The 14,382-nt window shown below is 41.4% G+C and overlaps 1 protein-coding gene across 1 annotated transcript in view; it reads left to right on the plus strand.

Annotated features, from left to right (window-relative positions):
• Positions 1 to 14,382, plus strand: part of LOC124545240 (phospholipase DDHD1-like) — a 190,258-nt gene that overhangs the window by 93,501 nt on the left and 82,375 nt on the right. Inside the window, exons 4-5 of the mRNA XM_047124112.1 lie at positions 4,974 to 5,115; positions 5,287 to 5,393. Coding sequence (XP_046980068.1) covers positions 4,974 to 5,115; positions 5,287 to 5,393 — 249 coding nt within the window. The remainder of the gene's footprint in view (positions 1 to 4,973; positions 5,116 to 5,286; positions 5,394 to 14,382) is intronic.

A 14,382-nucleotide genomic window follows, 5' to 3' on the forward strand; every position in this document is an offset into this window, starting at 1 on the left:
GACAACCTTCACTTAATGACTGAGAACAGTAGCATTTGCTTAGAGTCATCAGTGCTAACAGACAAGCAAACCTGTATGAAATAACTGCAGAAATCAATGTGGGCTGTGTGACGAACATATCCCTTAGGACAGTATGGTGAAATTTGAGTATGACACCAGATGACCGATGTGAGTGCCTTTGCTAACAGCATGACATTGCCTGCAGTGCCTTTCCTAATCTCCTGACCACATTGGTTGGACTGTAGATGAGGAAAACTATTTGTGGTCTTGAGGATTCATGATTTCAGTTGGTAAGAGCTGACAATAGGGCTCAAGTGTAGTGCAGACCCCATGAAACCATGGAGCCAAATAGTCACAAGGCACTGTGCAAGCTGGTCATAGCTCCATAATGGTGTCGGCTGTTTTTACATGGAGTGAACTGGGTCCCCTGGATGTTTGGCTACTTGGAGACCATTTGCTGCTATTCATGGATGTATGCTCCCTAAAAGTGATGAAATTTTTATGGATGATGATGCGCCATGTAACCAGGCCACAATTGTTGGTGATTGGTTTTAAGAACATTCTAGACAATTTATGCAAATGGTTTGGCTACCCAAATAACATCCATCGAACATTTATGGGACATAAGCGAGAGGACAGTTCGCGCACAAAAACGTGCACCGCCAACACTTTCGCAGTTATGGGCAGCTATAGAGGCAGCATGGTGCAATATTTCTGCAGGGTATTTCCAACAACTTGTTGAGTCCATGCCATGTCAAGTTGCTGCACTGTGTCAGGCAGAAGGAGGTCTGACACAATATTAGGAGGTATCACATGACTTTTGTCTCCTCAGTGTAAATGCACAATACGCTACATTTGCTTATGTCAAGAGCCAATTGCTACTCCTTGCATCAATTGTTGATCCTCTGCAGGTCTTCCTGCATTTCGCTACAGTTTTATAGTGTTGCAACTTCTGTACATATGACACAATCATCTGTAAAAAAACTTATGGAACTTCCTACATTGTACATGAGGTCATTTGTATGTATTGCGCGTGCGCCCCCCCCCCCCCCCCCCCCCCCCCCCCACACACACACACACACACACACACGCGCGATGAGTGTTGACAAAGGCCGTTGGCCAAAAGCTTTAAGTGTGAAACTCCTTTTGTTGTGCCTATCTGTGACTCAGCATCTCCGCTACATGGTGAGTAGCAACTTTCCTTCTCATAATATTATCAAACAGTGTCACTGTGAATCATTTTCACCTACATGGCTGTTTCATTTTTCTGTTTTCACCTGCAATTTTTTGTGTCTCTCATTATATGAAAAGTGGAAAACAATCTGTCTTAATAATGTATATCTAATTTTGATTTCGTGCATTAGCCTATGTGTCTGATGAGTAAAATGTAGAAAAAGAAACTATGGTATGATATTGAAAATGAGAAACTGTCAGTTAAATTTGTTACTGTTGTTAATGACAATTGTCATTTCACTGGTAAAATAAAAAAAACATTTGATAATCAGTCGGTAAAATTATTATTTGTTAGCTATGATGTGTTTCAGAGACTTATCCCATCTTCATGTCACAATCTTAGACTTCAATTCTCAAAGGTAATTCTCATGAACACAGCACCATTTGATACTCTAAAGTAACTGAATTTTTCAATGAACACATGGAATAACAATGAATTTATAACACAAATAGACAGCTTTTGAATACTTTCTGCTTAGAGATGTGAAGATTTGTTTCAAATACACTGCACATTGTTTACTGTACTCTTCATACAGATTTAACTCTTTTGCAATTTACAATAATTAGTGAAAAACATGGTAATGGATTTTTGTACAGCTTTAATATTTTTGTATTGGACAGACAGAAAGTGATTTGATACCAGATATGATCGAGTACATGCCACTACTCTACTCTGACTTAATAAATTGTAATAAGTCAGAAAAATCCACTCAGCTGTAAGAAGCAGTACATATAAAACAAAACATTCTATGGACCCATAAAATATTGCATACTTGACTGAAAGCACACAAATTAAAAATTTGTAGACAGTTGTAATAAGAAGTAATCATGAACTTAAGTCCAACTGTATTACCTGTGAAGTTGGATAGTGTACACAAAAGCTGTAACGAATTGCAATAAGAATGACTTTTTTACCCATACTTCCTCATCGACTGTAGGTCCAGCTTAGAAACTGGTCAGAACTGAGGAGAAAACTGTTCACACTTTCCAATATTGTTTTAACAACAGCTTAGAGTTGGGAAGGCTGTAGAGATGTGGTGAAGTCTGCTTTCCTAATGGAGTAAACCTGATACAAATCCTGGTGCTCCATGTTGGGGGTTGGGCATAGGGCCAATAATCCCATACTGTAAAAAAAGGCAGTTAAGGAAATTCAACAGAAGCCTCGGATACTGGGTGGAAAATATTTATAATGATCCCCACAAGATAAACAGATAAAGGATTTGACAACAGCAACATGGAATGTGAGGACGATGCTTCAGCCAGGAAAATTAAATAAATAGTTAATATAATGGAAGGAAACATTCCACGTGGGAAAAATTATATATAAAAACAAAGATGAGGTGACTTACCGAACAAAAGCGCTGGCAGGTCGATAGACACACAAACAAACACAAACATACACACAAAATTCAAGCTTTCGCAACAAACTGTTGCCTCATCGGGAAAGAGGGAAGGAGAGGGGAAGACGAAAGGAAGTGGGTTTTAAGGGAGAGGGTAAGGAGTCATTCCAATCCCGGGAGCGGAAAGACTTACCTTAGGGGGAAAAAAGGACAGGTATACACTCGCACACACGCACATATCCACCCACACATACAGACACAAGCAGACATATTTAAAGACCAAATATGTCTGCTTGTGTCTGTATGTGTGGATGGATATGTGCGTGTGTGCGAGTGTATACCTGTCCTTTTTTCCCCCTAAGGTAAGTCTTTCCGCTCCCGGGATTGGAATGACTCCGTACCCTCTCCCTTAAAACCCACTTCCTTTCGTCTTCCCCTCTCCTTCCCTCTTTCCTGATGAGGCAACAGTTTGTTGCGAAAGCTTGAATTTTGTGTGTATGTTTGTGTTTGTTTGTTTGTGTGTCTATCGACCTGCCAGCGCTTTTGTTCGGTAAGTCACCTCATCTTTGTTTTTATATATAAATAAATAGTTAGCAATATTTGATGTTGTACGGCTACAGGAAATAAGAGGGCAAGGAAATGGGCAGTTTGATGAATCTAAACACTCGTTAATATATAGTGTGCCAAAGGAAAGAATATGTCAGTTTAGGACAGAGTTTAAAATAACCAAGAAAAGCTTATTAGAACTTGAACACACAAATAAAAGAATGTGCAGGCTTACAATAGAAGGGAAATTTAGGACCATAACACATACGCCAATGGAAGAAAAGGTTGATATAATAAAAGAACAGTTCTATGAAGACTGGCAAAAGGTATGTTGCGCAGTACCTAAGTACAATTTGATCTCAGCGGTACGAGTTTTTAATGCAAAAATAGATAGGATTGAGCATCAACATAGAGGTTTTGCAAAACATTCATTGCATTATGAAAGCAACTGAAATAATATGATATGTAAGAGCACTTGCTTCCTACACAAAAGAATTCACTTGGAGTCATGTAAGTCTGCAGTCAGTGGAAGAATAGCCTACCAGATTGATAATATTTTATAAGTGCCCATCATTCCACCTCATTTATAAATGTACAGAGTTGCAGAGGACCAAATTATGACTCAGACCATTGCATGCTAAAATCAGTCTTTAGAGAGAAACTCTCTCTCTTTCCAAGCATTTATCCGGACTGGCGGGGTCTGCTCTGGTGTGTAACTGGATTTGGCATGTTAATTTTAAGGGGTGGCCGGATTCCCTTCCTGTCACATGGCGCGGGGCGCGGACAGCGGAGGGAGCGCGCCGCGGGCGGAGGGTATTTAAATCGGCCGCCGTCGCGACCGAACCCAGTTCCCTCTGAGCAGCCATAGTGTATGGATCTCCGTGCTGGCACGTTCACAGGAGCTCAGTCCGTCAGTTCACCTGATGATGGCGACATGTATGATCGCCGAAATATTGTGCCCGTTGGACACTGTAGACCGGCAGTAAAACCGTGGATATTTTGATAATTATAACTCTGTTAAAAATAACATATTCTTACTCATTTATTATAAATCATGTGTATGAGTGTTTCAAGATCAATTGACACTAAGTGAAAGTTGCATTTTAAACTTCAAAATGTAAAGTTTATATGCAGAACACACAAGAATAACCTTTAGTATATACAGAACAAATCTACTGGTAGTTATGCGGTGTGTGTTCAAAAGCAGCTTAATTCTATCTTGATTTTATTGTTCTACATTTTTAATTCATTTGAAACATTTAATGGTGCTGTTTTCTTGGGAATTATTGTGGTGAATTAAAGTCAAAGATTGTTACATGAAGAAGCAACTAAGTTGAAAATTCTCTTCTACTAATTTATTAATGTAAAATTTGATGATCATTATGAACACTTCTTGTTATGTGGAAATTCATAAATTTCAGTTTTCTGATGTCCTAGTTTACTGCTTGAGCTTTTCTTTGCTGTCGCTATACAATTGGTGTTTCTGAATTTGTTTCTGTTGCTGAGTTTCAAGCTCTTAGACATTTTATCCGTATACAATTGGTGTTTATGAACTTGTTTCCGTTGCTGAGCTACAAGTTCTTAGACAATGTCCCCTTGGCCATCTCTTCATCTTTTGTCTTAAACTATAAGTACAAATATCTCTCTCTCTCTCTCTCTCTTTCCCCCCCCCCCCCCCCCCCCCTCTCTCTCTCTCTCTCTCTCTCTCTCTCTCTCTCTCTCTCTGTGTGTGTGTGTGTGTGTGTGTGTGTGTGTGTGTGTGTGTGTGTGTGAGATGGAGGGAGGGGGCTCCTCCACAACTGAAATAATTGTATTAACATTTGAGTATTTTTATTTACATTGATACTTATGCAGCTACAGGATATCGTCTATACCGAGGATATAAGAGTCTTGCCACGGAGTCTGATCGACCAAGTGATATAAGCCACCTTGTTTTTGTCATTCATGGAATTGGACAAAAGATGGACACTGGTCGCATTATACGAAATACATCAACGTAAGTGAATACCTTGCCATCATATTTACAGATTTGTGTGTGATCTCAAACTGCCAAAATAAATTAACGTATTGATTTCAGACTTCTCAGAAAAGATAACTTATTCCTTAATGTTATAGATCAGTATAATTATGTAATATTGGTATTGTCTATACTTTACCTGATGTGCAGGTTTCGTGGCTGTGTTGATTGGATCAAAGAAAAGTATTTCAACAACTCTAAATGCCGTGCAGAATTTTTCCCTGTAGAATGGCGATCCTCTCTGAAGCTTGATGGTGGTAAGCATCAGTATTAAATGTTTTTGTTGTGCTAAGATTAAATCTGTTTAGAGTTAATTTAGACATTATGTAACTTATTGTGATAGGGGAGGAAATACTGTTAGAATTACCTTTACTCCTAACATTGTTGGAGACATTTGACACTCGTTCATACTAAAAAGAATGTCACTGTGATAGTGAATTACAGTAAATCCCCATTAAGACTCTTCAAGAATCCACAGATAAAGCAGGCATTAAACAAGAAGATGTTTTTAAGTGAGAAGTAATTTTAGACATCATAGTGGCAGCTTTGTAACAAATAATTTAAATATGCAGCTACATAAATCATTTGGGGCATTATAAAAATAAATATATGCACTGTTAGAACCAACATTGATTAATTCCAGCAACAAAACACAAAATAAATTTTGGTTGACTATAAATTACACACATAAAACCCGAATAAAGTTTCTGCTGCATAATCTTGTAGTAACCTGTAGTATATACAGAACAAATCTGCTGGTAGTTATGCAGTGTGTGTTCAAAAGCAGCTTAATTCTGTCCTGATTTTATTGTGAATTACAGTAAATTACAGGATACAAGATGAACATCAGCAAAAGCAAAACGAGGTTCATGGAATGCAGTCGAATTAAGTCGGGTGATGCTGAGAGAATTAGATTAGGAAATGGGATGCTTAAAGTAGTAAATGAGTTTTGCTATTTGGGGAGCAAAATAACTGATGATGGTCGAAGTAGAAAGGATATAAAATGTAGACTGGCAATGGCAAGGAAAGCGTTTCTGAAGAAGAGGAATTTGTTAACATAGAGTATAGATTTAAGTGTATGGAGTGTAGCCATGTATGGAAGTGAAATTTGGACGATAAATAGTTTGGACAGGAAGAGAATAGAAGCTTTCGAAATGTGGTACTACAGAAAAATGCTGAAGATTAGATGGGTAGATCATGTTACTAATGAGGAGGTATTGAATAGAATAGGGGAGAAGAGGAGTTTGTGGCACAAATTGACAAGAAGAAGGGACCGGTTGGTAGGACATATTCTGAGGCATCAAGGGATCACAAATTTAGCATTGGAGGGCAGCGTGGAGGGTAAAAACCGTATAGGGAGACCAAGAGATTAATACATTAAGCAGATTCAGAAGGATGTAGGTAGCAGTAAGTACTGGGAGATGATGAAGCTTGCACAGGATAGAGTAGCATGGAGAGCTGCATCAAACCAGTCTCAGGACTGAAGACCACAACAACAACAACAATCTTGCAGTGTCATATACACGCAGAGATTTCTGTTTTTAAGATTACAGTTGAGGCAATCAGTCCTTCCTGCAAGGACTTCCCTGCATATCTGACCAGTCAGATCCAGCACATAATGTTCGAAGGAAAATTCTCTGATTCACATTGCAGTTCTGCTGCATCTTTAACACAATCGTTTTCTGCAATATAATCTTTTAAATAGATGTGTTTTCAGAACCTAAGATGTCATAACATTATCACAAACTGAAATAAAATTTTGAAGTACACCTTGCAAATCTTTTCTGTAGGCTGCTTACCAACCAGGGCCATTAACATTTACTTTTACTCCTAGAGATATCTATGACAAAAATGTGCCTAATTAGTGTTGTTTATTACAGAAGACCTCCATGAGGTTTCCATGAGTGTAGTGGCTCTGTAGACCAGGCTGTTCCAACCAAGCTCCAGGGAGCCGGAGCGCTCACTGCGGCAGCTCGGAGCCCGCATGGAGGGGGAAAGCGAACTCACTGCCCCCTGGCCGCATGCAGCCTCAACTGATGCAATAATCTGTGTTCAATGACAGCTATGACTAGCTGCGGAAGCCCTGTACCTCTATTGGAGGATACCTTTCTATTCATTGAGAGGGATGGTCATCTGCAGTGTCTTGTATGTCATAAAGTATTTAATTCTGTGAAGAGGTACAATATACAAAGACATTATACTCGTCTTAACGCAGCACACTACGATGAGGTAGAAGGCGTTGTATGCAGAGAACTGGTAGCCAGGCTTATGAACGACATTGCAGGAGACGTAAGTTTAAAAACAGTTTCGTAATACGGAGGGTGTCAAAACGTGCAACATAGTTCGTGTTCTGTAATGCGTTTATAATTTTCAGGTGAATGAGAGTGGAGAAAACACTACTGAATCTGCAATTCGAGCAAGCTACAGGGTCGCTCACATCATTGCGATGAGTGGCAAGCCATTTTCGGTGGGACCACTCGTAAAATCGTGCATGGTAGCAGTTGCAGAATGTTTGTTTCCAAGGGAGGTGCAGGCAATTGAAAGGGTTTGCCTGTCAATGCAAACAATGTCTCGTCAAATCCTGGACATGGCAGCAGATTTAGACACACAGCTCAGGAAAATGGCGGAAAGCTTTGTTGCATTTTCGCTAGCGCTTGACGAAAGCACCGACATATCAGACTGTGCTCAGCTTGCAGTCTTTGTGCGTGGTGTTGACATGGAGCTGCAAGTAACTGAAGAACTCTTGGATGTGGTACCACTCGATTACACCGCAACAGGAAGTGACATTTTTGAAGCTGTTTGTGAATCAGTGGACAATATGAATTTGCCGTGGGATAAGCTCCATTCTGTAGCGACAGGTGGTGCACCACAAATGATCGGGCATCACCAAGGTTTTTCTTCTCGTTTGAAAAATAAACTCGGGGACGAATTCGGGAAATACATTTTGACTCTTCATTGTTTTATTCACCAAGAGTCACTGTGTGCTGAAACAGTAGAGCTAGGTGGCATAATGAAAGATGTCATGAAGTGTGTGAACTTTGTGCGGCGTCACGGTATGAATCTTCACCAATTCAAAGGATTCCTGAAAGATATGGAAGCGGAGTATGGGGATATACCTTACCACAGTACAGTTTGTTGGCTGAGTCGGGGAAAGGTTCCTGATGTTTTCTTTGCCCTTCTTGAGGAAATATCCCTTTTTCTCAAAATGAAAGGGGAAGAAATGCGTTGTCTGAAAGATATAAAATGGATATCAGACCTGGCGTTCCTAGCTGACATAACTATGCATCTGAATAATTTAAATTTTTCATTGCAGGGCAAAGGGCAGTTAATCATTGACATGCACGACCAGATCAAAGCGTTCATAGAAAAGTTACGTTTATTTGAAAGGCAGATGAGTAGTGGACATTTAACGTTCTCCAATCGTCTTGCTTCTTTAAAACTACCTGAAGGTACAAATTTTGGCGATTACCAAGCAAACTTAAAGCAGCTCATCATGTCATTTGAAACACGATTCCGAGACCTCACTAGTTTGGAAATGGAACTTAAGGTGTTCAGCACTCCTTTTTCAGTTTCCCCCGATGACTTGTCATTGTCACTTCAATTGGTGATTATTTGTTTGCAAAATACAACTTTGTTGAAAGAGAGGTACTACAACACGTTTGATTTGTCTCAATAGTATCGTTTATTACAACAAAAAACATTTCCCAAGCTTCACAACAATGCCGCTCAGATCATGTGCATGTTTGGATCTACGTATTGTTGTGAGCAGCTTTTCACAGCAACGAAAAGAGTAAAAAGTAAGGAACGATCGTTTCTTCAGGATGCAACAATGAAGGCCATCCTCCACATTAATGCTGCGATCACTTTGACACCTGATATTTCCGATCTTGTAATGAAAAGAAAATGTCAAGCTACAGAGGCCCAATAAATTTAGTATGCAATTTCTTGTGAAACAGTTGTTTCTTATTTATTTCCTGAACATCGTATTTCCTGGTGTAGCATGTCACCACGTCTTAGCAGCTAAGAGTATGAGGTTGTCGATGTTGTAAGGCGCAGCTGGCACATCAAAATGCTTGCCTTGCCGCCTGCCTCAGCCAGCCGTGCCACGTGCTGGCGTGCCGGCCCACTTGAATTGTCACAGCGAGCAACACGGCTCCCTGGAGCAGGGAGTGCTCCACGGCTCACAGCGGAGCCGACGAGCTGGAACAGCCTGCTGTAGACTCTGAGATATTGATTTGTTGTTGGTATCACTGAACAGCTCCTGGGATAAAACTGTACTGCTGTTTTTATGATTTGTTGATCTATGGACTGAAGTTTGTTTTCATATTTGAAGGAAGGAAAGCAAATGAAATGCTTTCAGCAATCATATTTTGGTCTGGCAGCAGAATTGTCAAAATAAATAAACAAATAAAGGTCTTTGTGCCACCCATGACATATTTCTCTAATGGACTTCATGCTTTGCAGTCCTGGTCTTGTGTATATGCTACAATGACAAATCCACAGTTATCATTGCTGCAGTGACCATTATCCTATCTTTTTAGCAACATCACATTTGAGACCACCTGATATTCTAGTGCATTGGTCCCTTTGAAAAGTGAGCTGAGATGCATACTCCTCCTAAGCCTATGTCATGATATCCCAAGAAAAGAACACTGATAAAATAGTGCAAGAAAAGTCAAATGTTGTTATCCACGTATTGCATAATGCGGTACCCTAGTCTTATGAACCTTCTAGATGCAGGTCTGTCCCATGATGTGCTCAAGGACAAAAGTCATTGGAAATAGACGAAGAACATTTCAATGACAAACAAGATGATGATAATCTAATTTTATACAAACAACTTCTAGTAATACCACATTATTTAATCAAACAATGAAAGAGGGGTGTGCTGGAACAAAATGTCATGTCAGTGAATGCACCTGCAACACATATTCAGGTGTCAACATCTCAGTGGGCATTGTTTCCCATCTGGTATACCTGTTTTCTGATTGAGGAATACTTCATAGATTTATTTTGGCGTAGCTGACCTACTGTTGAGTTACAACATTGAAATATCAAATTGAGTCACAGACAGGTGCAAGAAAAAGACTGCTAAACAAGTAAGCTTTTGTCCAAAAGGCCTTCTTCTGAATTAGACCACACACACACACACACACACACACACACACACACGTGTCCACTGTCTCTGGCTGCTGAGGCCAGCCAGTGTCCCATCCTAAATTTTCCATTGTTTGATTTGTGATTTAAAGTTGACGAAGAATTTTTATAATCCCTTGAATACACAAGAATGGTTCGTTACTTGAGGGGCAGTCAAATGAAAATCAAACATCCACCACAAAGAATAATATAATGCTTACATTCAAAAGTAATCACCACACGCATTAAGACCATTGAGAGATGAGATGATCAGTTCCTGTTTCGCAGAATGCGGTCAGCCGCAGGCGGCTCCACAACCACAGCCTCTGTTGCACTTCCTCTTCTGACTGAAACAGACATCCACACAGGTTTTTGTTCAGGTTGCCAAAAATGTGTTAGTCACATGGTGAAAGATCCAGGCTGTATGGAGGATGTTGCAGTTTTTCCCAACCAAATCGCTAGCCTTCATCCAATTGGCAGTGTGTGATCAGTTGTTATAGTGCAACAGATGATTCTGTCCAATAGCATTCTGACAGCCTGAGGGCAAATCCTAAAGCCAACAGTAGAAACATTCCACATCTCCCCTGCAAAATAAATCCAGAGTTTTTCACGCAAGTTCCCGTAAGGCCATGATGACCTCCTGCAACTGCAGGGACCCTCTGCTCATTGAGTTCCTCAAATGTTGAACCACAATCAATGTGCAGTGGTATGAAGACACTTTGCAGAAATTGTGACCTGTCCCATAAGTCAAAATTCCCAGGCATGCTGTTGGATGGAATCATCCTATTACATGGTAATGCCAATCCCCACTCTGCCATTTGGATGAAGGCTACACTTCAATGATTTGCTTGGGAAATGCTGATCCATCCTTCGTACAGCCCAGATCACTTTCTGTGTGATTCACATTGTTGGTGACCTGTAGAAAGACATGCATGTTGTTGGTTTCAGTCGGATGAGGAAGTGCAAGAATGGACGCAGTTGTAAATCTATCAGAAGCTGACCACTCTTCTTCTGGGAAATGCGCTGATCCATCCTTCATACAGCCCAGATCACTTTCTGTGTGATTCACATTGTTGGTGACCTGTAGAAAGACATGCATGTTGTTGGTTTCAGTCGGATGAGGAAGTGCAAGAATGGACACAGTTGTAAATCTATCAGAAGCTGACCACTCTCTAAAAATCACGAATTGATTGTCTTGTCTCCCAGTGCAATAAATGTCTTAATGCGTGTGGTGTTTACTTTTGAGTGGAATGATTCTTCGGTCCTGTTGGGGCAGGTGTTCAGTTTTCGTTTGACTACACCTTATACTTTGAATGTGATACATGTGAACATTTGGATTGATTGTCAGTTTAGCCATGACTGTTCCTTCCATTTGTTCCACAGGATATTTAGCATATTCATTAGTTTCGATAGGTTCCACCATGAAGAAGAATCTCCAGGGACGTTGGAATGAGTTACAAAATACACTGGCAAAGTGAACCAGCATTAATAGTTAACGATTGTCAAAAAACTGTAAACTGTTTTTACATGCCGAAGCCAAATTTAATGTAGCAAAGTTAACAAGAATGCTACAGTTTTCAAGTAAACAGTTCGCTGCTTCCTCAGTTATATCAAACAGCTGTTATTCATCTTCCATTGACTTCTTCATACATGCATGACCACTATGACATTTTTCGTAGTGCAACAGATGTGTATATGTTCTCAGAACAGATGCTGAACTATTGAGTGTCTCTCTGTTTTTAGTGGCCATTAATGGTCTAGCAGCAGCAGTCGGGCCCTCTGTCTCACCTTCTCTGTATGCAGACGACTTCTGCATTTCATACTGCTGCTCCAGTACTGTTGTTGCTGAGCGACATCTACAGGGAACCATCCACAAGGTGCAGTCATGGGCTCTAGCCCACGGCTTCCAGTTTTAAGCCGCAAAGTCATGTGTCGTGCACTTCTGTCGGTGTTGTACCATTCACCCAAAACCTGCACTTTACCTTAATGACGATCCACTCGCTGTAGTGGAGACATATCAGTTCCTAGGACTGGTTTTCGATGCTCAATTGACTTGACTCCCTCATCTTCGGCTGCTTAAGCAGAAGGGCTGGCAGCACCTCGATGCCCTCCATTGCCTGAGCAACACCAATGGGGGTGCAGATCTCTCTACACTGCTGCAGCTCTACAGAGCCCTTGTCCAATGCTGAATTGACTATGGGAGTGTGGTTTATGGTTCGGCAGTGCCTTCAGCATTGCATTTACTCGACCCTGTGCACCACTGTGGGGTTCGTTTAGCGACAGAAGCTTTTAGGACGAGTCCGGTGACCAATGTACTGGTGGAGGCTGGTGTCCCTCCACTGCAGATCGGACGTGTGCAACTTCTCCCCAGTTACGCAACACACATTCATAGTTCCACTGAGCATCCGAATTACCATCTCCTTTTCCCACCCACAGCAGTCCATATCCCACATCAGCAGCCCAGATCGGGGCTAATGATTGCAGTTTGCATGCAGTTCCTTCTCTCTGAACTGGAGTCCTTCCCTTTACCACCTCTACTTGTGGTCCGTTCACATATGTCTCCATGGTGTACACCTTGGCCGCAGCTTCGTCTGAACCTTTTGCATGGCCCTAAGGACTCCGTTAACCCTGCCGCTCTCCGCTGTCACTTCCTCTTGATTCTTGACATGTTGCAGGGCTCTGAAGTGGTTTACACTGACTGCTCAGTGGCTGATGGTTACATAGGCTTTGCATTTGTTCATGGAGGACATATTGAGCAGCACTCCTTGCCGGTTGATTGCAGTGTTTTCACTGCAGAGCTGGCGGCCATATCTCGTGCTATTGAGTACATCCGCTCATGCCCTGGCAAGTCATTTCTCCTGTGTACTGACTCATTGAGCAGGCTACAAGCTATCGACCAGTGCTACCTTCGTAACCCTCTGGTAGCATCCATTCAGGAGTCCATTTATGCCCTGGAACAGTCCCGTCATTCTGTGATGTTTGTGTGGACCCCAGGACGCGTCAGAATCCCTGGCAGCGAACTTGCCGACAGGCTGGCCAAACAGGCGACACGGAAACCGCTCCTGGAGATAGGCACCTCCGAAGCTGACTTGCGTTCTGTCTTACACCGCAGAGTTTTCTGGCTTCGGGAGACAAAATGGCATAACAGCATGCACATTAAGGAGACTATGAATGTGTGGAAGTCTTCCATGCAGACCTCTCGCAGGGAATCAGTGGTCCACTGCCGGCTCCACATTGGCCATACATGGCTAACGCATGGTTACCTACTCCGTCGTGAGGACCCACCTCAGTGTCACTGTGGCTCCCAAATGACAGTCATCCACCTTTTGCTGTACTGCCCACTTTTAGCCGCTCTGCAGCAGACTTTTAACTTTCCCAGTGCCCTGCCTTTGGTATTGGGCGACAATGCCTCCACAGCAGCTTTAGTTTTACGTTTTATCTGTGAGAGTGGGTTTTATACTTCTGTGTAGGTTTTAGCGCATGTCCTTTGTCCGTCCGTGCCCTCCACCCTAGTGCTTTTAGGGTGGAGGTTTTAATATGTTGCAGAGTTGTCTGCTTTCCCTTTTTATTCTTGTGGTTGGCGCCACTGTAATCTGCTTTCATGTTTTACGCTCTTCTGTTTCTAGCATCTCTCTGTTGTTTTCTTGTCGTCTTTTGTTCCTTTTAGTGTTTGTTGCCTTCCCTTCGTTCTTGTGGCTTTTCCGTTCTTTCCGTTTTGTGTTATATGTTTCGTCTGTTTTATTCTCACACTTGTGGCATTGTATTATTAGGACCAAGAGACCGATGACCTCGTAGTTTGGTCCCTTCTCCCACCTCTAAACCAACCAACCAACCAGATACTAAACAAACTTTGCATACAATACTGTTACAGCCTGTTTATAATGAGTAATGTTATTTGTCATGCAGATAAAATGGTTCTTTCATTCTTCAATTTACATAATCAGATAATTTCAAAATGTGTCTAATAGGGTATGATTGTAATTTTCTTTGAAACGTATATGGGCCGCACAATTTCTTGCATTATTCTATGGGAGCCTGTTGAATGAAATATCTTTTTCCTACAGGGCTGTACTGTAGTGAAAATTAATTTACGCTTCATGGTTGGTCGGT

Source organism: Schistocerca americana, chromosome 8 (assembly GCF_021461395.2).
Source record: "Schistocerca americana isolate TAMUIC-IGC-003095 chromosome 8, iqSchAmer2.1, whole genome shotgun sequence".
In the NCBI taxonomy this organism is placed as follows: domain Eukaryota; kingdom Metazoa; phylum Arthropoda; class Insecta; order Orthoptera; family Acrididae; genus Schistocerca; species Schistocerca americana.